At 35.5% G+C, this 21,682-nt stretch overlaps 2 protein-coding genes and 1 non-coding gene across 3 annotated transcripts; all 3 read right to left on the bottom strand.

Annotated features, from left to right (window-relative positions):
• Positions 1-4,563: 4,563 nt before the first annotated feature.
• On the bottom strand, positions 4,564-5,205 carry LOC108983049. Its single transcript, XM_018954572.2, has one exon. The coding sequence runs from the start codon at positions 5,001-5,003 to the stop codon at positions 4,734-4,736; it is 270 nt and encodes an 89-aa protein (XP_018810117.1). The 5' UTR covers positions 5,004-5,205; the 3' UTR covers positions 4,564-4,733.
• Positions 5,206-11,410: 6,205 nt separating this feature from the next.
• On the bottom strand, positions 11,411-11,540 carry LOC118344350. Its single transcript, XR_004798124.1, has one exon. It is a non-coding gene; the product is annotated as a small nucleolar RNA snoR80 (small nucleolar RNA).
• Positions 11,541-20,307: 8,767 nt separating this feature from the next.
• LOC109017024 lies at positions 20,308-20,890 on the bottom strand. Its single transcript, XM_018999354.2, has one exon. It carries the CDS (start codon positions 20,698-20,700, stop codon positions 20,428-20,430), a length of 273 nt encoding a protein of 90 aa, XP_018854899.1. The 5' UTR covers positions 20,701-20,890; the 3' UTR covers positions 20,308-20,427.
• Positions 20,891-21,682: the final 792 nt, after the last annotated feature.

Genomic DNA, 21,682 nt, shown 5'->3' with positions numbered 1-21,682 from the left:
CAAAGTTGGGAGTGTTTTTGTTCTGTTCTCTAGACGGCATCAAGGCTACAATTAAGCCATGTGGAGACAAGTAACTTGTTTTCTTCGATGGTGAAGTTCGCACCCCTGACTGATTTCCTAACGTCGATAGGATCGTTATGGGGTATGGGTGGAGAGTCATCAACAGTCATATGAGAGTTTCCAATTTGCCCATCGTAAGTGGGGTTTAGTTGAGGATCTTCACTTAGGAGGTTGGTGAAGTACATATGTCCAGGGTCTTATGAATCTATCTCTAATAATGCATTGAAATGTTAGACACGTAACTATGAAGTTTGGGATTTTTCCATTGCCAGCTCAGGAATCGAATGTTGACATCTATGAAATTTGGCCACCCACTCCTGGCTGCAACAACGGGTTGGTACTACTTGTTGGCCGTCCAGATTACCTAGCCATTGAGAAAATGACCATAAATTTCCTGTATCCCCACCAGACTTTGTCATTATCACAGTCAAAGGGGTTTAATTTACACATTACTTCTCTATCACAACATAACACAAAGCAACGACACAACAAAAAGCAATGTAATAGAACTAACCAATTCACATATTCACACAAAACAACTACCAAACAGCATGCAAATCACAATAATGCTAAATAAGAGCATTCTCATCTAGTGCATTTATATCGAATGTATAAATAAATGAGGCTTAGAATGGTTGAAATATTAACAACATGCGTAAGCAATGAACCATTCACATTGAATGGCTGCAAAACCCCACCCGAACGTCCATTGTCTTTTCTGGAAAGTACTACTGCAATATGGCAATCCGGGTGAGGATTATCCCGCCATATCGAAGGGAACTTATTAACACTTGTGAATTAACCCGCACTATAACATTATCATCACAACCTAAAACAACCCCCCTCCCCCTAGAGATACGAAACACTGCATAGGATCCAACAACACATAAAAAATTACCCACAGAAAGAGTAATGAAACTGAATTGGTTTAAGGAATTGACTATGCATTTTTTGGATATAAAAAAAGTAATGCTGGGAAGTAATAGATTCACATAGCACAACAAAAAACATACAGACAAACTTAATGAATGGATAACCACAAACAATGATTCATTCATTCCATAATCACAAACTCCACCAAATTCTCTTCAAGAAAAACGGTTGGACAACAATGAGAGAAACAGATTTAAAAAAAAATTCCATATGATAGCATCATCAATTTTTACGTAGCCAAACAGTCAACACAACCAATCACATATACAACCAAATATCCATCACAGAGTATCCTAAAAAAGCCACAATCGCAAGCCTCAAAAGAAAGTGAAATTGCTAATCACTTTCTCGATAGCCAAACAGCCAACACAACCAAAAATTCAACGCAAACCATCCTAAAAGATCCACAATCCCAAGGCTAAATGAATGGATCGATCAAGAAAAATGGTTGGACATCAATGAGAGAAACATAGTAATTAAAAAAAAAAACAGTGTCAAAGCATCATCACTTTCTCGGCAGCCAAACAGTCAACACAATAAAAAAAATATAGACAAATTAATGGCAACGCAAGAAAAAATGAGAAGCAGTTTCCTCAAACAAATCCAAAATCAAAATTCTAAATGAGAGTGACAAAAAAAAAAAAAGTTGGTGAAAGCATCTCAACGTTCTTGGCAGCCAAACAGTGAAGAGATCGCTGATGTAGAGAGAGAGTTGTAGGCTCTCAATTGCATACTTATACCTTGATCATAGCGTTGAGAGGAAGAAAAAGGGAAAGAGAGAAACAGAGAAGGAGAGAGATAGGAAAAGAAAAATACAAGAAAATGAGGGAAGAGAGAAATGGTGACGATTTTGAAGAAACCGAAATCAAACTTACAAAAATTGCCGATAGAGAGGGGTTGCGATCATTGGTTTTGCGAGGGAGGGGCCAACCGAGAGAGAAGAAGACGCGGGATGAAGGCCAAACAGAATGTGATGCGATGTACAATCGTTCCCTATATATGGGGAACGATTGTACACGCCGTAAGCCCTAACCAGAAAATGGGGATTGGGATAGGGAGGGGTTTTTCTTCAAAACCCTTAAAAATTTTCTTAAATTTTAGGGATAGAGGAGATATGAGGAACTCAATAGGAATGCTCTAAGTAGGCAAATTCTTAGCAGGGTACCCACCTGCCTGTTGAGGTATATAAAGTTAAATCCTATATTTTTTTCTCCTCTACTAATTTTCTTTCCTCTATACAGTGACATGATGTCTCTTCTCTTCTTCTCATTTTCTTTTCTTCTTCTCCACCACCTTCTCCTCCTCCTCATCTTCTTCCCCTTATGCTCTTCTTCGTCTTCTTCTTTTCCTCCTCCCTATCTTCTCATATTCTCCATTTTTAATCTTCTCATTCTCTCCTCCACCACGTTTCACAGCGCAGTGCATACCTATGGCCAAGTCTTGTCGTGGGTGTGCGCAGACCCATGGCTCCTGCGCCTTGATGGTGGGTAGACCCATGAGCAAAATTATTTTCGATCTAAGACTTATCTATTTTTTTAATCTATGAACTTTAGATCGTTGGTTTAGGGTTTAAATGTTTATTTGAGGTTTGGATTATGGTGGTCAGACGGTGGTTTGAGAAATCCGCTCGCTTATTTGGCAGAAACAGACTATTATGATAGAAGAGCGGGGTCGAGGGCAGGGTGGAAGATGACCTCCCAGCTTAGCTTGGTCGTTAATGGGCGGGTAGCATCCCTACTAGAAAATCAAAGACTTGTTGTCACAACTATGCTGATGGTTTTGGTTGTTCTCTTATTTTTTTGTTTTGTTTTGTTTTAGTGGGCGAGTTTGAATGTCATCAAATGATGTTTCTGCCCTTATATGATCACTTTTTTCCCATTAATAATTTAATTTTATTGGGGGAAAAAGTTGGGTATTGCTTGCAGATTTGATCGTGACAAAGCACTAGTACTTCCCCTTGCAAGTGAAGTAACATGCACACGGTTTTTTCCAAGATATTATTTCATCTAAAATTTTTTCATAATTTACTTGTCAAGCATCATTTAAATGTAAAACATTTTTTAATTTTTAATTTTTAATTTTTTATCTAATTATTAACTAATCATTATAACCTTTTTAAACTTCTAAACAAAATACAAAAAATAATATAATTTTTTCAGATTTCAAAACAAAAAGAACATTAAAAATAATATTCAAATAATATTTTAATTTTATAATATTTTTTATTCAACTTGTTCTCTCTTCTTATCCAAAACTCAATAAAATATTTAAATTTAAACTATTTTACTAATATTCAGAAAATTCTTTTCTCTTCTCGTTACCTAACAATGCCCTTAATAAACCAGTTTGATTATCCAAAAGACCAGACGATAGTTCAATGTATTGGGTAGTCCATTAGTACTGCTGTTTTAAAATTAAGTTTAGCAAAGCAAAATCAATAACACGAGGCTTTTTACTCATTGATGTGCTAGCTGATTGGTGATCTTAAGGTCCGTACATAGCATGCTGTTTTAAAGTATTTTCAAATATTTTGTTAGCAAATATTACTTAAATATAAAATATTTTTTAATTTTAAAATTTAAAATTTTTTATTTAATTATTATTTAATTATTATAACTTTTACAAATTCTCAAATAAAACACAAAAAATAATACTACTTTTCAAATTTTAAAATAAAAATAATATTAAAAAATTACATTCAAATAATTATTTAATATTATAATATTTTATTCAACTTTCTCTCTCATTTTTCAAAATCTAATAAATTTTTTTATAAATTTAGATTATTTCACAACTATTTATAGATATGTTGGAGACTCGAAATATATATGCAAATAGACCCTTAATATTTATTTCTTAGATTAATAGCGACATCAATACTTTTATTATATATTTTATAAATTGAAGTCTAAATTTTTAATTTTGCAAAATTAATATCTAAGGAAAAAAAAAAAAAAACCAACAATAGATTGTCCATGACTTATGAACAAACTCATTCCGGATTTTATAAAGAGTTATCCCACTCTTATTAGACTTTTTATGTGGAGAAGTTTGTGTATTTATATAGTATTAGAGTAGACTAATTTATGACTGATGATGAGCTCCTACGACCTACCCACGATGATGTTATGGAAATATTGGCCCACATGTGAGAGGGCATATTGAGATGTCTCATATGGTTTAGGAACAAACTCATCCTGAACTTTATAAAGAGTTACCCCACTCTTCCTATTAGATTTTTTATGAAGAGAAATTTGTGTTTATGTAACGTGAACATATGGCTTCTGCTTGATTAGCTAGCTCTTTTGGCCCTTTGGGTGTCTACATTGTACAATTGGCGATGCAAGGTTTCGGCAACACAATCGCTTGAAGAGGCCTACTCCGAAAGCATACGCAAACAAGACGAAGTTAATAAATTAGTTTTGCACTGTATCTTGTAAATTTGGTACAATTTCTTTAACTCGGCTAGCTGCATGCAATACGATCATCCATGAAAAGTAGCTAAGAAGATTGAAGAATACAAACAATTTTAACACGGCTAGCTCGTATTAATAGAGAATCTACCCACTAAAGTTCACAATTTACCATAATTTTTCATCAATCAAATACTATATTGAGTCTACAATTTCTACTATGACCATCTCGGCCTGACATTTCCCATCGCCATGTCGACGTATGAATGGCCGTCAGGCAAGTTCTCCCAAGAAACACTGGTTCGCTTTCTTCAGCTGACCAGACCCTCAATTGGGACCCCAACAGCTCAAGTACATGACTGTCCTCAAAGACTCTTCTGACCTCTTCATTTTCTCCTGGTCTCTTACTTTGCTTGAAACCACTGCAGAAGTTGAGGAGGAGAGGCTCTTGGCCTGAGACATGGACCGGAGATGGTTCTTTGTATTTTGTTGAGCGGATCTTATAATATAATTCCATCTGCAGATACCCATCTGGTCTTTCATGGCCTCCACAACTCCTACGCTGGCTGCTACAATTGCTCTGCTTGTCGAACTCATCTTAACTCTTCGAAAGACTGCTCTTTGCCCTTGAAATTAGAGAAAAAGGAAATGCAAACTTCGTGTAGCAAATAAAACTGAACCAAGAAGGATACGTGCTTGATGTAGCAAACCATATGGAGGAGCCTCATTTTATATAGATGGAGAGAGTGATGGAAAGTAGAATACTAGGGAAGGAGCTGAAGTTTGGGAATACCCACCAAAACTTGCTGGTGGTTTTCGGGTACGGGGGGCCAATGGTTTACATTTCAGTCACTTTCAGATAAAATAATGCTGTCCACTTGAGTTACTAACGCGCACGCTGTTTTCCAATATACAAGCCAATTAATCCATGCCAGGTATTTGGAGTCTAGGACCACTTTTTTCTTTTGAGCAGTCAGGAGATTTGGATTGGAATAAACAAAAGCCACTCGTTTTCTCCAAGTTGAGTCCCAAAGGATTCATATTAGGTTGTCTCACTCAAAAGTAACTTCTTGGTGAGTTGCCACCTCAAGCAGGGTCCTTATCACTAGGGGTGGGCTCCAACTCTGACGGAGTCGGAGTTGTCGTTTCCGACCTCCGACTTCGACAAAAGTTGGAGCCGAATTGCCCCTCCGACCCCGACTCCGAACTGAGTCGGAGTCCGATTCCGATCGGAGGTTGGACCTCCGAACTCCGATCGGAACTCCGAACGGAGGTCGGAGCTTCGACATCCGATCGAAACTCCGAACGGTGGTCGGAGGGAGTTCCGAACGGAGGTTGGAGCTCCGACTCCGAATTAAATTTCCGAACTCCGTTCAGAAATAAATTTCTAGTTGTTGTTTTTTGTTCTTTTTTTTTATTATTATTTAAATTTTGTTGTTCAATTTCTTTTCAGATAGTGAGCAACATATATTTTTTTTAAAAGTGAACCATCTACAAATATTTGGTTTATTCAAGAGTTTTCAATAATTTAAATATTCCTTCTGATTTTGTTACTGAATTTTGATTATATCTTTAATTTGTTTTATGTCCGCCTGAAATTTAGCATTTAAAGTGCTCATGACTCATGAGTCGAAAATTACATAAATTTAAAATTTTATAGAGAAGAATTTGTATAATTCGATTAATTTCAGTTGGATAATAAATTATAAACGTTTGAGAGATGATGGATAAGTACTAATAGCAATTATAGAATAAAGAGTACTTATCTCACGTCTTTGCTCGGGATATAACTACATAAATAGAACTATATAAATAGTTTAAAAAGTAAATAACATGTATGATGTAGCCATAAGTTATAATAGTCTCATTTATAACGTAATAACAATATGACTCAGCCTTGAAATATAACTACATAAAAATTAAACACGGATTTTATTTAAATGCTTTTTGTTTCATTGGTCATGCCTGAAATGAAGATAGAAAGTTACAATCAATAGATGAAAAAAAATTGATAATAAAAAATTGAATACGGTAAAAGAATAATTTGATTCTTAACAAGAAAGGAGGTTCTCTCAACTTCATCCCAACTCTCAAGTGGCGTCCGTTCCAGACTCTCAATCATCGGTAATTATGTTAGGGTTCACAATTAGATCTATAAAATCATAAAAAGTAGAAGTTAGAAATATTAAAAATAATTAAATCATCATTTAAAAGCATATAAACTTACCCGATTCAAGCTTATAGCTCTTGGCATCAACGCCAACGGTATCTAGTCCAATGAGCGTTTCACTTATCCAATTCTGTGTGCAAACGAGGGCCTCCACGGTTGACGGTGACAATGAACTCCGATAAGCATCCAACACGCGACCTTCAGTGCTAAATGCCGACTCTGAGGCAACCGTAGTGACAGGAATGGCTAGTACATCTCGGGCCACACGGGAAAGGACTGGATACTTGGTGGAATTAACTTTCCACCAAGTTAATAACTGAAATACATCACTAGGTGTCTCGACAGCTTCCATAAAATATCGTTCAACCTCAGATGTACAATGCATAATATTCGTTGTTGACATGAGTTGATGATACTGCTGTATAATACGATTGCCTCTAACCCCTATAGATGGGTCAGTATCACCTGAGGAAACTGTCGATCTTGTCGGTCTCAAATGTGAGGAGCTACTAGCTGCGGATGAAGGTTGAGCACTAGTACTGTAGTGATTATATAAGTCATCAACATCACTTCTAGCAATCTAATAAACTCTGCAGCCTTCACTGCCCCGAGGATGGAATTTACCCAAAATTCTAGAACAGCAACTTAACTCGGGGGTCAAGGATCACAGCCATAAATAGCAATCTATTTATCTTCTCAATATTCTCCCAATATTTATCATATTTGATCTTCATCCTTGTAGCCATAACAGATAACAATCCAGCAGAGTCAGTACAACTATTTTCCAACTGAAAGTGAAACTCTGAGAGCTCGCTGAAAAATGAGTTCGCAGTCGTATATTTGGATCCAGATAGCCGCATGGTTATCTCATAAAAAGTTCTTAAAAATTCAACAAAATAACTCACATTGGTCCAATCATGTGCGTCCGGCGCACCGAGCCCCTGTCCTGCTGGCTCCAACAAAGCATACCTCAGGCCCCCATCCTCGACCTCCATCCGCTCGAATGCTTTTTGGTACTTTTGTGCCACATCCAACATCATGTATGTAGAATTCCATCGAGTCGGAACGTCCAAGCACAGCATACTAGAACATTCAATCTTCAGATCTTCTGCTATTACCTTAAACTTGGTAAGCCTTTGAGGGGAACCCCTAACATATCGTACAATGTTGCGGACTTGGGTTATGGAATCATGAACCTCTTTTAATCCCTCAACAATTATGAGGTTAATGATATGAACACAGCATCGAACGTGAATAAACTCGTGGGCCCGAATGACATCATCTCTCATTGTCATGTTCCGCTTAAACCAATCAAATGTTGTTTCATTCGCACTGGCATTGTCAACTGTAATACACAACACTTTTCGAATTCCTTTAAACAATCATCCATCTTCGCCCCAATGGATGCACCTTTATGATCTACAATCTCTTTAAAATCAATAATTTTTTTACACAAAATCCACTCACTGCCAATGTAGTGTGCTGTGATACACATGTAGCAGTCATTCTGTATGGAAGTCTATGTGTCAGTCGTAAACGACACTCTCTGGCCAGTAGTAATAAACATCTTCCTCATCTCCTCATTGTCCTTCGCATGCCTCTTCATGCCCCTCTCCCGAGCCTGCTTAGATGTTGCCTAATGATATAGACTCATTTTCCAACCCACATTGTTTTGTCATCTTTTCTTTTTCTAAAACAATCTAACATACATGTTAAGGCCTGTTTTGTATCGACAGCTTGAAGAGGGAAAAATAGTAATTTTTGGCACACGGTGACGGCTCGGGTCTTGATCAGTATCGTTTGAAGCCCATGATGGTGGTCTGGAGTGGCAATAGGATATCCGTATGTACGTTCATTGCAATAAATAGAAGATAAATACAACAAATATAAATAGAGAGCAAGACATAGATTTACGTAGTTTGGCACAGGACCTATGTTCACGTGTTGTTTGGGGTGCAAATCCACTATAAAAGGAGTATTTTATAGTTTTTTATGGTCTCTCATAATTCACTACACAAATAATAAAGTTGGAGTTTTCCATTTGGAGATTGAGGAAGTTTCGTCTCTAGTCGCCCAGAAGTTTGGAAGCCATCAACCCGATGTCTGATCTTAGAACCCTTGTTTATTGAGCACTTGTCAGTGATTGCTTTATGTCACTTCACTACTCACTTTGCATACCTGACCCCTTCTCTCTTTCTCCCCCACTTTCTTTTTTCTTCCTAAGCTGTTGTCCCCTCATTTCTTACTCTCTCTCTTCCTTTTTGATAAGACCCGTCATTTGAGTTGGGCCTAGGATGCCATATGGGTTAGAGACATTTTTAACCCTTTTTTTTTTTTCTTGGAAATAGATTTCATTTCATTCAATGAAAACCGAAATTATAGCTGTGACTAATAAATATAGAGAAAAAAAACTCAGATTACAAGCCAAACTATTTTTTTGTTTGGGGCTCATTCATACACAAATTTCTTTGTGACGGACATTGTCTTAACTTTTATAAGCTCTCTAATGACAAAACCTTATGAGATTATGAGACTGTAAAAATAGAGATTTCAATCTTTGTTTGTCTGAGATAATCGACTTCTATCCTCCAAAGGAAGAGAGAGTTTTCCTCCAATGGACACCAAGTCCAATAGTCTATTTTTTTTTTATATTTATCTAACACAAACAAAAAAATAGAAAACAAAGGAAATATTGAAAAAAATAGAAAAACAACAAAACAGAAACTTGTAAAACACTTCAAATCGAAAAAATACTGAGCAAGGAAGCTGTAATGGCTCGTGAAGGACACACGCCACGCTGGGAGTGTGCCGGGCCTTCAATCCTGAGTTGTGGAGATCATTGACCCTAGAAAGCGCATTGCGTGGCGGCAACAGAGCCCTCTGTGTGGTGGCACGTGAAGGCCACACACGCACTTTGACCCGCGTGTGTGGATCACGCGCTGCTCTTTTTGACGAAAACCTTTTGGCAGTCTGAAAGATTGGCAGCTTAAGAACCTTACAGTGGGGAGCGTCATGGTCAATGGCCACCAGAAACATCAAATGCTGTTTCTCCATGCTTTGACAGGAAAAAAGTGAAAACAAAACCCAAACATCGACTAGAAAAATAAAGACTTAGAGAAAAATTGCATTTGGAAGAAGGGAGGGTGGGAGGAGTCGAAGCCCTCCCCCGGGAGGGGGTTTCTGATTTTGGTTGCTAGAGAGAATCTACCTTCTCTAGAAATATTCAGGGCCGGCTTCCTTATACTCCTTTCAATATATGGAAAATGATTTATCCAGAATATTTTTTACAATACTTTACATAATTATATTTTAAATGAAGGTATTTTTATAAAAGAGTAATGCTAGATACAGTCCCCATTTGGGAACTGCAATGCAAGCCTAGGTAATTTTATTTTTAAATTTTTTTAAAATTACAAAATTATCCCTCCTGAAATGATGCTTTTTCTTATTTAATAAGGGGCCTGCACATGCAGTCCCCAAGTGGGGACTGCAAATAGAATTTCTTTTTATAAAATATAAAAATACAATTATATTATAAAAATATTCTTATTTTATAATATTATAAGATAAATATTTTCTGTAACGTGTTTTATATATATCATTACAGTTTTAAATTTCAAAATTATTAAAAACTTAATTTGTTTTCGCTATTTCGGCCTTCTTTCTAACAACCGCTAGCTAGAGGGTTATAATGTAACTCCAGGATGTAAATGAAAGACACCGACATATTTATACACAATCATGCACGATTTTCAGGGTTTGAAAAAGTCATAAAAGAAACCATAATTACCTTTTGAGAAGAAAAGCTAGCTATCTTAGACCACTTAGAGCATTGGCAATGGCTATTGCCAAGTCTAAAATTTAGTTAGAATGTTATATTTTAGCTATAACATAGATTTATAGCTAAAGTAGTCCATATTAGACTAGCTATCTTAAAGTCTAAATAATAATAAAATATTAAATATTTTAATAATATATTTTTTTAATATTTTACAAATTTAATTAATAACTTTATTAAAAAATAAAATTATTATTTTTCAATTATTTTTTCCCTCAACCTAATTATTCAATAAATATATTTTGTAAACCATTCACCCAACAATCACATAAACAAACATACCAACATTTCTTCTACCCATAAAAATAGTCCACTAAAATTACAAAAACAGTCTATTATTCCATCAAAACAGTCCACTAATTACAAAACAGTCCACTAAAATTACAAAATAGTCCACTAATCCATAAAAACAGTCCACTAAAATTACAAAACAGTCCATTAATCCATTAATGAAGTCCAATAATTACAAAACAGTTCATTGCCATTACAAAACCAGTCCACTAATCCATCAAAACAGTCCAATAATTACAAAACAGTCCACTAAAATTACAAAAACAGTCCACCCTTCCATCAAAACAGTCCACTAATTACAAAACAGTTCACTAAAATTACAAAAACAGTCCACTAATACATCAAAACAGTCAAATAACTACAAAACAGTCCACTAAAATTACAAAAACAGTCCACCCTTCCATCAAAACAGTCCACTAATTACAAAACAGTCCACTAAATTACAAAAACAACAAATATTACATCATCAATTTGTTTGGATAAGCTGGTATGCAAAGAAAGATGTAGAAAAATAGCAAAGAAATCAATTTCTTGTTCTGTTTTGCAAAGAAAAAGAACAACTTTGCAAAACATCAACAAAATTAAACTTCTTGTTCTGTTTTGCAAAGAAGAACAACAAACACATTTTATTCCTCATCTATTTTGCAAAAATCAGAAAAGTAAACTCTGTTTTTGGTTGTGGAGTTAGAAAAGTGTCTTAACAAATAATATATGTGGTGTTTTCGGGATCAAATGGCATTGAAAGAAACCATCGATCGGTATAGCCACAAACGTTATATGTAGCGTCCAAACCATTACCCACATACATATACTACTACATACACACATAAATACACCCTAAAGTATGCTTACATGAAAGGAGAGAGCAAACAATAACAGCAAAGTGATAGAAAAACAAGTATTGTATAGCAAACAAGTATCCTATTCTAATCATTATTATTTAGCAAAGATTGCTGTGTTTTTATGTTGTGGACTCTTTTCACTTCATTAGTCAATATAGGTGCATTACAATGTTCCTATCTACGGGAGTTGTTTGGGGAAGATTTACAAATGCAATAAAAATAATATATGGAATTAGAAACCTAATTTGTACATTAATGGAACTCCTTTTACTAATCCATAAAAACAGGTGTTTTCCCATATGTTTTTAAGGTTTTCTAATGCACCTAAAGTGAAAATTTACGCAATTAGAGCTGTTTATATTTATGTTTAAAACCTGTTATTGATGAATTCTATCCTCAAATACTTATCTAATTCTATACTTTTTCCCTTTGCAACACTCAACAAAGTAACACATTGAACATCAATTATGAAGTAAAAGACCCTGTTAGTTTGGATTCATCCTATGAAAAACAAAGCTGTGCAAAGTAAACGGGATCAAATGACTGAATGAGCTTTTCTACTACCAAAATGACTAGCAAGCAGAGTAAGACACGAGAAAATGGCTATACACGAAAAGCAAACAAACCCAAAAACAACAAATCAGAAACAATGGATTGTAGTTACTGAAAACAGAAAATATATATATATATATATATATATATATATATGGGGGCTCAACTCTCAGACTCTGAGAGGAGGTTTGGCTGGACGCGATAATGAACAACTGAAGAAACATAACCATACACAAACTTCAGACAAATCAACAACACCAACTGTAAAAAAATCAGCAACGATAATAACCAGCTTACCCAAACAAATTCATACCCATTTCAGAAATTAACAAATTCGTACTCAATACAAAGCTTACCCAAATAAAGCTTACCCAAATCGAGAGAGAGTTCTGTGTTGTTGAGCCAAGCCGACAGAGAGAGAGAGAGAGGGGAAATTGCCCAACCGTCGAAGATCGACCCACGAAAGGAGAGAAAATCGATTGAGAAAGAGAGAAGAAGGATCGGAGTTTCAGAAAAAGAAAATGGCAAACGGAGAGAAGAGCGAGAGAGAGAAGCCGCGATGGAGCTGCAAAAATGGAAAGGGTGAGGGAAAGGGGAAAAGACGAGATGCGAAGCCGAGATGAGGGCGAGACGAGGGCAGAGAGACGACGGCAAAGAGACGATGGCGAGACGAGGGCGAGACGAGGGCAAAGAGACGAGGGAAAGAGATGAGGGCAAATACGAGGGAAATAGAACTCACGAGGGAAAGAGAGCGGAAATAATAAAATAAATGTTTGCTTCTTCAACAGTTACTCGCCAAGTATAGCGAGTATGGAGATTTTACTGTAACTAAAGTTAGAAAAATATAGCTTTGCCGAGTTCAATGCCAGAGATTTTAGCTAAATTTGAAATGTAAATTAGACTTGAACTTGGCAATGGCTAGTCCATTGCCAGTGCTCTTATATATGACTAGTTAAATATTAACGAACTCTAAATCTTGACTAAATTTTTTCAAAGCTAAATATTTAGTTATAAAAAAATTATATAAAAGTAAATTTATAAATAATTTGATTTAATACAATATGTCAGATTATAAAATTATTTTTAATATAAAATAAATCTAACGCATCATGTAAAATCATATTAATTTGTGAGTTTATTTTTATATAATCTCTTTATGTCTATACCAGTTCTCTTTTTCAAAATCAGCTGCATTGGATTAATTAAATCACTTCAGCTTAAGTTATGAGCTACAGTGAATAAAAAACAAAAGTCATATTTGGTGAGTTACTATTCACCAACCAAAAGAATACTTTATTAAAAAATATTCCCTTTCTCTTTTTTTTTTTTTTTGTTTCTCTTCATTTTTTCTTCATGTTAAATGATTTGTTTGGACAGTAAAAATTAAATTATTAATTAATATATATAATGTATTTATAAAATATAAAAAAATTAGAAAAAATTATTAAAATATATAATATAATATTATTATTTTGACTTTAGAATGACTACTCTAATGTGGCCAGTTTGGATCTTAAATCCATCTCAATTCATCTCAACTAACTTATCTAATCATTATAACTTTTTCAAATTCTAACACAAAATATAATAAAAAATTCAACTTTTTCAAATTCTAAAATAATAATAATATTAAAAAATAATATTTTAATAATATTTTATTCAATTTTTAACTTTTATTTCAACTCCACTCAACTCAATCCAGGCTTCGTTTGAAAAGTAAATTCATCTCAACTCATCATTACAACTTTTTCAAATCTTAAAATAATACTGATTAGTTTTTTTTCAAATACTAATTAATCTCAGAATTAATTAGTTTTTTTTTTTACCTTTTTTTTTTTTAAATTTTCTTTATATATATATGTGGTAGCTAGTTTATTTAATAAATGAACTGAATATTTAAATGATAATTAGGGTAAAAATCCTATTCACTCTCTAGCTAGGCATTAACAATTTTTGAGCGGATTGACATTATTTTTGTAAGTCATGTGATCCTAGACCTAAAACTATATGCATGGGTATCAATGAAAAGACCAATGCAAGCTCTATTATATATAAGCAAAATTAAGGGACAGAATTAAATGATGAGAAAAACTATATGCGTATCCACGAAAAGAAACATTGGGATATTATATGTCATAAATGTAAGGGTGTCGGCCGGACACATGATTAGAGCTGCATGTCCAAATTTCATATAGAAAGTCCAAAACAACCCTTAGTGACAGTGAGTTATAAGGTTCTTGGAAATCAACCATTACTGCAGGGTTGATATAATGGAGCATTTGGCCATTACGTACAACAGTTCACATGAATTTACATTAATAATTTTGCATCAACCAAATGCCATGTTAAGTTGGTAGAGCGCGCGCAGGGAGAAGAGATATTTTTGAAGCTGCTCTAAAAGCTCTCAAAAAAGGGCGGTGGGTGTCCTTCTCTTTCTCTCTTGAGAAAGTGTAAGGTCTTAGTTCCCTGCTTCTGCTAGGGTTTTGTCTCTCTTTTGCTGGGAGTCTATCGTGCAGCACCTTGAGAAATGGAGGAAGAAGAATTGTCAAAAAGGTGGGAAAAACTTCATCTATATGTGGAGGAAAATTCTGTTTTCCAAGTTACTAATAAGGGTGAGCAAAACAGTGTGGATAAAGGAAAATTCTGTCTTATAGGGGGAATTCTAACTGATAAGGGAATAAATAATGAAAGTTTTCGTATTACTATGTCCCAAGTTTGGAGGCTGGAGGGTTGGGTTCAATTCAAGGATCTTGGTAACAATAGGTTTTTGATTGAATTCCAAAACATATTTGATAAAGACAAAGTTCTGGGTAGTCGGCCTTGGTTTTTTGACAGAAATTTACTATCTCTTAGTGAAGTTGATGAAACAATTCCTCTGAATGCTATTCATTTTAACTTCGAACCTTTTTGGGTCCAGCTACATGGTCTTCCTCTTGCTACCATGACAGAAGAACTAGGGACTCAATTTGGTGCTTATATAGGAAAGGTTATTCGGGTGGATGTTGATTCAAATGGGAGGGCAAGGGGTAAGTGTTTAAGAGTGAGATCTAGTTGCTGTGGACTTAAATAAACCTTTGCTAAGAGGGAAGCGGTTGATGCTTGATAACAAGAAATACTGGATTTCCTGTAAGTTTGAAAGACTCCAAAATATTTGTTTCTATTGTGGTATTCTCACTCACAAAGACAAAAACTGCATAAAACTTTCAAATTCTAATGAGGATGAATTGTTACAATTTGGACCTTGGCTTAGAGCTCAACCTATGATTTTCTCTTTATTTGATTCTCGAAAGTATGGTGGCTCTTATGTTCCTAAAAATCAACAGGGTAAGTAGTTTGTAGGGGTTAGAGCATAAGCTGAAAAAGGATTTCAATCTATCAATATGGTTGATAATCAAACTTCTTCCAAGGGGAAGGTCTCTTTCAGGTCCCCTAAGGAAGAACAAACATATTGCTTAGGTGCATTAAATGAAGATGGTTGTCAAGGGAATCTACACTTTGATCAGTTTATGAAAGAGCAGGATGAAGAGATGGTTATTAAGTTTTCAATTCCAACAGATTTTGTGATTCTTAATGACCAGATTGGTTTTATTGGGGAGTCTTCTAACGTGGAAATGGATAATTCTTCAAGCCCTGCAGAAGTTCTCTCTAACAGACTTACTGAGATTGTTGATTATAATTTTGGCTCTGGTCAATTAAAGGGATCCACTTGGAAAAGGAGGGCTAGACTAGTTAATCTTCAGGATCCTAAGGGAGGGGACATTATTACAAGGGAAAGGGGAAAAAGGGTTTTGCATTCTCTTTTGGAATTACCTTTGAAGGCCAAAAAAAAAAAAGTTTTTGGATGGTATAGATTCAATCAGTTTTGAAAATGACTTGGTGGATGCTGCTGAGCAGCTCCACCAACAGCCAAGATAGGCCTTAGTTGGAACTGTAGGGGGCTTGGGAACCCCCGTACAATTAGAGACCTTCACATGTTAGTGAAGACTAAGTGGCCCAAATTTGTTTTCTTAATGGAAACAAAATGTGGAAGGAATAGAGTGGAGGAAGTAAGAAAAAAGGTGGGTTTTGATTCCAGTTTTGTGATTGACTGTAGGGGTTTAAGTGGAGGGCTAGCTTTCCTTTGGAACAGTGAGGATAATTTTAGCCTTGATTCTTATTCTAAGTATCACATATCCATGATTTTTAAAAATGAGGAGAGTAATGAAGAGATGTTGTTTTCTGGTTTTTATGGCTCACCTATTACAGCTCAAAGAAATGACAGTTGGCAACTTTTGAGGATGCTCAAACCAAAGATTGATAAGGCTTGGATCTGTTTTGGAGATTTTAATGAGATTATGCACCAACATGAAAAGAAAGGAGTTGCAAGTAGACCATACCAGCAAATAGAAGAATTTAGAAACAACATGGACTATTGTGGACTGAGTGACCTGGGCTTCATAGGCCACAAATTCACTTGGTTCAACAATAGAGAAGGGCCCCAATTCACTAAAGAGAGATTGGATCGAACATTGGGCAATACTATATGGTCTAGGACCTTTACTGACTATTGCATACAGGTTCTACCTGCACAAACTTCTGATCATAGTCCCATAATGATGAACTTCAGAAAGGGTAGAGAGAGGTATTCCAATATTGATCACAGAGGGACACAGATTTTCAGATATGAAGCAGCATGGAAGCAATATGAAGAATGCTTTAAAATCATCAATGACAATTGGTCTCAACAATCTTTGAATCAGGAATCTCAGCTCAGATGGACTAAGAAATGTCTGGGAAGGTGTAAAATTTCTTTAATACATTGGAGTTCAACTTGTCTAAACCATGCCAGAAAGGAGTTACAAACCAAGCTGCAACAACTTTCTCAAATCTAGTCTTCAAGTACAGGTGCCAACACTGAGTCTATCAAAGTACTTCAGCATCAAATTGAACATTTACTAGAGGTAGAAAACATTAAATGGAAACAAAGAGCAAAGCAAGCTTGGCTCAAGAATGGTGACAAAAATTCAAAATATTTTCATAAATGTGCTAATCAGAGGAGGAAAACAAATGAGATCAATTGTTTAAAAAGGGATGATGGCAGTTTGGTTAGAGACAGGGAGGATATAGCTGAGTGCATTGACCAGTATTTTCAGCAATTATTTTCTTTTGTAGACCCTGTGGGCCTGAATGTTTGCTTAAGTCAGATGGGTAGTAAAGTGGATTTGAGTATGAATAACTTGCTCTCAGAGGAATACACTGCCTTGGAGGTGAAACAAGCCATTTTTCAAATGAATCCATTGGGTTCGCTTGGCCCAGGTGGGTTTCCTGCAGAATTTTATCAAGTGCATTGGTCCATTGTGGGAGATGATGTTACTAAAGCAGTTCTAGAAGTACTCAATTCAGGAGGGGACATCAGTTGTATAAATGAAACCTATATTGTACTCATTCCCAAGCTCAAAAATCCAAAATCAGTGATGGATTACAGACCTATTTCCCTTTGTAATGTGTTGTATAAGGTGGTTTCCAAGGTTATTGCTAATAGATTAAAAAAGATTCTGCCTCAAATCATCTCTCCAACCCAAAGTGCCTTTGTTTCTGAAAGACTTATTTTGGATAATGTTATTGTAGCTTTCGAGGCCATGCATTCATTGTCTATCAAAGGAAGAAGCAAGCAGGGATATATGGCAATCAAATTGGACATGAGTAAGGCCTATGACTGTGTGGAATGGAACTTCCTGAGAAGGGTAATGCTGAAAATGGGGTTTAATGAAAATTGGACCAATTTAGTGATGGGATGTGTTACATCAGTGTCATATTATCTTATTATCAATGGATCCCCACAAAAATTCTTTAAACCATCAAGAGGTATTAGACAAGGAGACCCTTATCTATTTCTTTTGGTGGCTGAAGTCCTTAGCTCTCTTCTCAATCATGCACAAACTGTAAAGAGTATTCATGGTTATCCTAATGGGAAAAGGTCAGATTACTATCAACCATTTGTTTTTTGCGGATGATAGCTTACTCTTTTGTAGAGCCAATGCTATGGAGTGGACTAATATCAACTCTTTGTTGTGTCTTTATGAGGGGGCCTCTGGTCAGGTTCTTAATAAGGACAAAACAACAATTTTTTTCAGCTCAAATACTCGGAAGGAAACAAGAGATCATATCTTGTACATTGCTGGAACTCGAGCTACTAATAATTATGAAAAGTACCTAAGCTTACCAGCTCTTGTGGGGAGATCAAGAACTCAAGCTTTCAAAAGCATTCTGGACAGAATTAGGAGTAAAGTGAGCAATTGGAAATCCAAACTCCTTTCCTTGGCAGGGAAGAAAATTCTTCTAAAAGCAGTGGTTCAAACACTTCCTACCTACTGCATGTGAGTGTTTAAGCTACCAAAATCATTGTTGTTGGAAATCAATAGAGTCATGAACCACTTTTGGTGGGGACAACAGGATGAGGATAGGAAAGTACATTGGTTATCTTGGGGTCAAATGGGGAAAACAAAATCTGCAGGTGGTATGGGATTTAGAGATTTGCAAAGCTTTAATTTAGCCTTATTGGCTAAGCAAGTATGGAGAATCATGCATTGTCCTGATTCCCTAGCTACCAAAGTACACAAGGCTAAATACTTCTCATCTTCAGATTTCTTCCAGGCTGAAGTTGGTAATAGACCTTCATTTATTTGGAGAAGTCTATTAGCTGCAAAATGGCTTATTGTTCAAGGCTCCATGTGGAGAATTGGGAATGGACAAGATACCAAAATATGGAAAGATAGGTGGCTTCCTAAACAATCTTCTTACATGGTTCAGACCCATAGTCAGATTTTAAATGAGGAGGCCAGGGTTGCTGATTTGATTCTTGTGGACAATAAACAATGGAATAAAGAGTTGATAATAGACTTGTTGGGTACTGAAAATGCTGCCACCATCTAGAAAATCCCTGTTAGTGCTAGTGGTGCAAGTGATAGACTTATATGGTTAGGCACTAAGGATGAGAGCTTTACTGTTAAGAGTGCTTATCATCTTTAGATGGAACTCAATGAAATCCATTTGGGACAATCTTCTCGAGGAGCTCAAAACATTAAAGATTGGACCTATTGTTGGAAATTAAATGTTCCTAATGCAGTGAAGGTTTTTGTGTGGAGAGCTTGTATGGAGTCCCTACCAACAAAGATGAAACTTTTCAAGAAAAAGATTGTAGACTCTCCTCTTTGTCCTATATGCTACATGGAAAAAGAAACAACTGCTCATATTCTTTGAAATTGTGCTTAAGCTTAAGATGTATGGAGTCAAGGGCCATCACTTTTCCAAAAAAGCTCTTTGGGAGCAGATAGTTTTATAGAGATTTTTGAATCTCTAATGGCTAGTTGTGACAATAATCTTATGGATCTATTTGCTGTAACAGTAAGAAACATTTGGTATCGAAGAAACAAGTCTATTTTTGAAGGTACCTTTTTGCACCCCACTTTGTTAGCTCAACAAGCAGTTCTTGATCTTGCAGTTTTTAAAGCTTCACAGACAATTTCAGAGCCTTCTCTTAGATGTACTTCTAACCTAGTTGTGCATTGGACACTCCCTCCTCTTGGTCTTGTTAAGATTAATTGGGATGCTGCTTTGAGCGAGTCTCAAGATAGAATTGGCCTTGGATTGATGGCAAGAGATCATATAGGAGGCATCTTAGCTACTAAAAGTGTTTCAAAAGTAGGGTGTGTAACCCCTTTACTTGCTGAAGCAATAGGGGGCTTTCAGGCTGCAAAATTTGGATCTGATTTGGGTTTAACTTCAATCATCCTTGAAGGTGATTCCTCTCAAGTTGTTCAAGGCCTTAACAGTCAACAAGCCAGATGAGATTGGAGATGTTTGGATTCGCAAGTTATCTCAGCTCATCTCAACTCATTTCAACTCATCTCACTACTATTCATTACTATTCAGCAACTTTAACTCACAAATCTCACTACTATTCACAACTCATCTCATTACTATTTACAATTCATCTCAACTCATCTTAGAATCCAAACGTCTCCATGTGGGATTGGTTTTAGATGACACTAGAAATCTGCTTTCTTCTTTTGAGTCTTTTGTTATTATATTGGTAGGAAGAAATGACAATAATTTTGCCCACTCACTCGCTAAGAAAGCTTTAGATCTTAGAGTGGATTTTGAACAATTAGTACTTAGTTCTCTCTGTTATAGCTTTCTTACATTGATGTATGAAATTGTTAGTTCCAAAACAAAAAAAAAAAGTCTAAAATTTCCGCTATTACAAGCTCGGACTGACATTTCCCTTCAGGCAACGACGTTCTCCGAGAACTACTCAGTGGCTCGCTTTCTTCAGCAGACCTCGAAGCCTCAATTGGGACCCCAACAGCTCAAATACATGACTGTCCTCAAAGACTCTTCTGACTTCTTCATTTTCTCCTGATGATCTCTTACTTTGCTTGAAACCACAGCAGAAGTTGAAGAGGAGAGGTTCTTTGCCTGAGATAACGACCGGAGATGGTTCTTTGTATTTTGCTGCGCAGATCTTATAATATAATTCCATCTGCAGATGCCCATCTGGTCTTTCATGGCCTCCACGACTCCTACGCTGGCTGCTACAATAGCTCTGCTTGTTGAACTCATCTTCTTCGTGTAACTCTTCCCAATTAGACTGATTTGCTCTTGAAATTAGAGAAAAAGGAATTGCAAACTTTGTGTACTAGAGAATACAATTGATCCGAGAAGGATGTGTGCTTGATATAGAAAATCAAATGGAGGGGCTCTTTTATATATAGGGAGAGAGGGATGGAAAGCCAGATACTTGAAAAGGAGCTTAAGTTTTGGAAAAACCGTCAACAAGACCAGTAATTTGCTGGTGGTTTTGGGGTCTAGGTCCGGATCAGCCAATGGTTTTGTTTTCTTACCGTCCCTGATACGACAAATCCTTTACGAGAAATCCTTGATTTCTGTCTCTTTCAGTCTTTTGCCCACTAAAGTTAGTATAATCCACACGCTGTTTCCAGTATATAAAATCCAATTCATGCCGACAGGTTTGGATAGGAATAAAGAAAAGCCACTTCACTTTGGTTTTATTCGTGGTTGAAGCCGATCAGAAATTACGGGATACAAGAAAACTGCTTAGAGAACGTTGCATTAATCTGAATGGTTTCGGTTAAAAACGTTGCATTAATTCGGTAAATAATCAAAATTCTAACTTTGTGTTATAATGTATTTACTTTTATCTCTATATTTAAAGATACTGTTTATGGTCTATTTTTATTATTTTATTACAAAATTATTTCTTCCAATTTTCAGATTAATTCCACCACTGTTTAAGTATTAATCAGATTAATTAAGTTGAGAAAAAAATAATTAAAAAAAATAATTTAAGTATCAAATTAAATTATTAATTAATATATAATTAGTGTAATTATAAAAATATTATTATTAAAAAATAATAATATATTTTTTTATCAATGTAGGGTTATGGTTAGAGAGGTTTTAGACTAATAGAAAATATATACTTTTCATCAAATTTTAGAGATGCTTTTGATGAAATCAATATTAATGCTCTTATTTGTTACTAGTTATTTTATTTAAAAATAATTATTTTTTATTAAAATAA

The sequence above is a fragment of the Juglans regia genome, chromosome 1 (genome assembly GCF_001411555.2).
Source record: "Juglans regia cultivar Chandler chromosome 1, Walnut 2.0, whole genome shotgun sequence".
Classification (NCBI taxonomy): Eukaryota; Viridiplantae; Streptophyta; class Magnoliopsida; order Fagales; family Juglandaceae; genus Juglans; species Juglans regia.
Note: the sequence above shows the minus strand (reverse complement) of the source record. Positions and strands in the feature narration are given on the sequence as shown.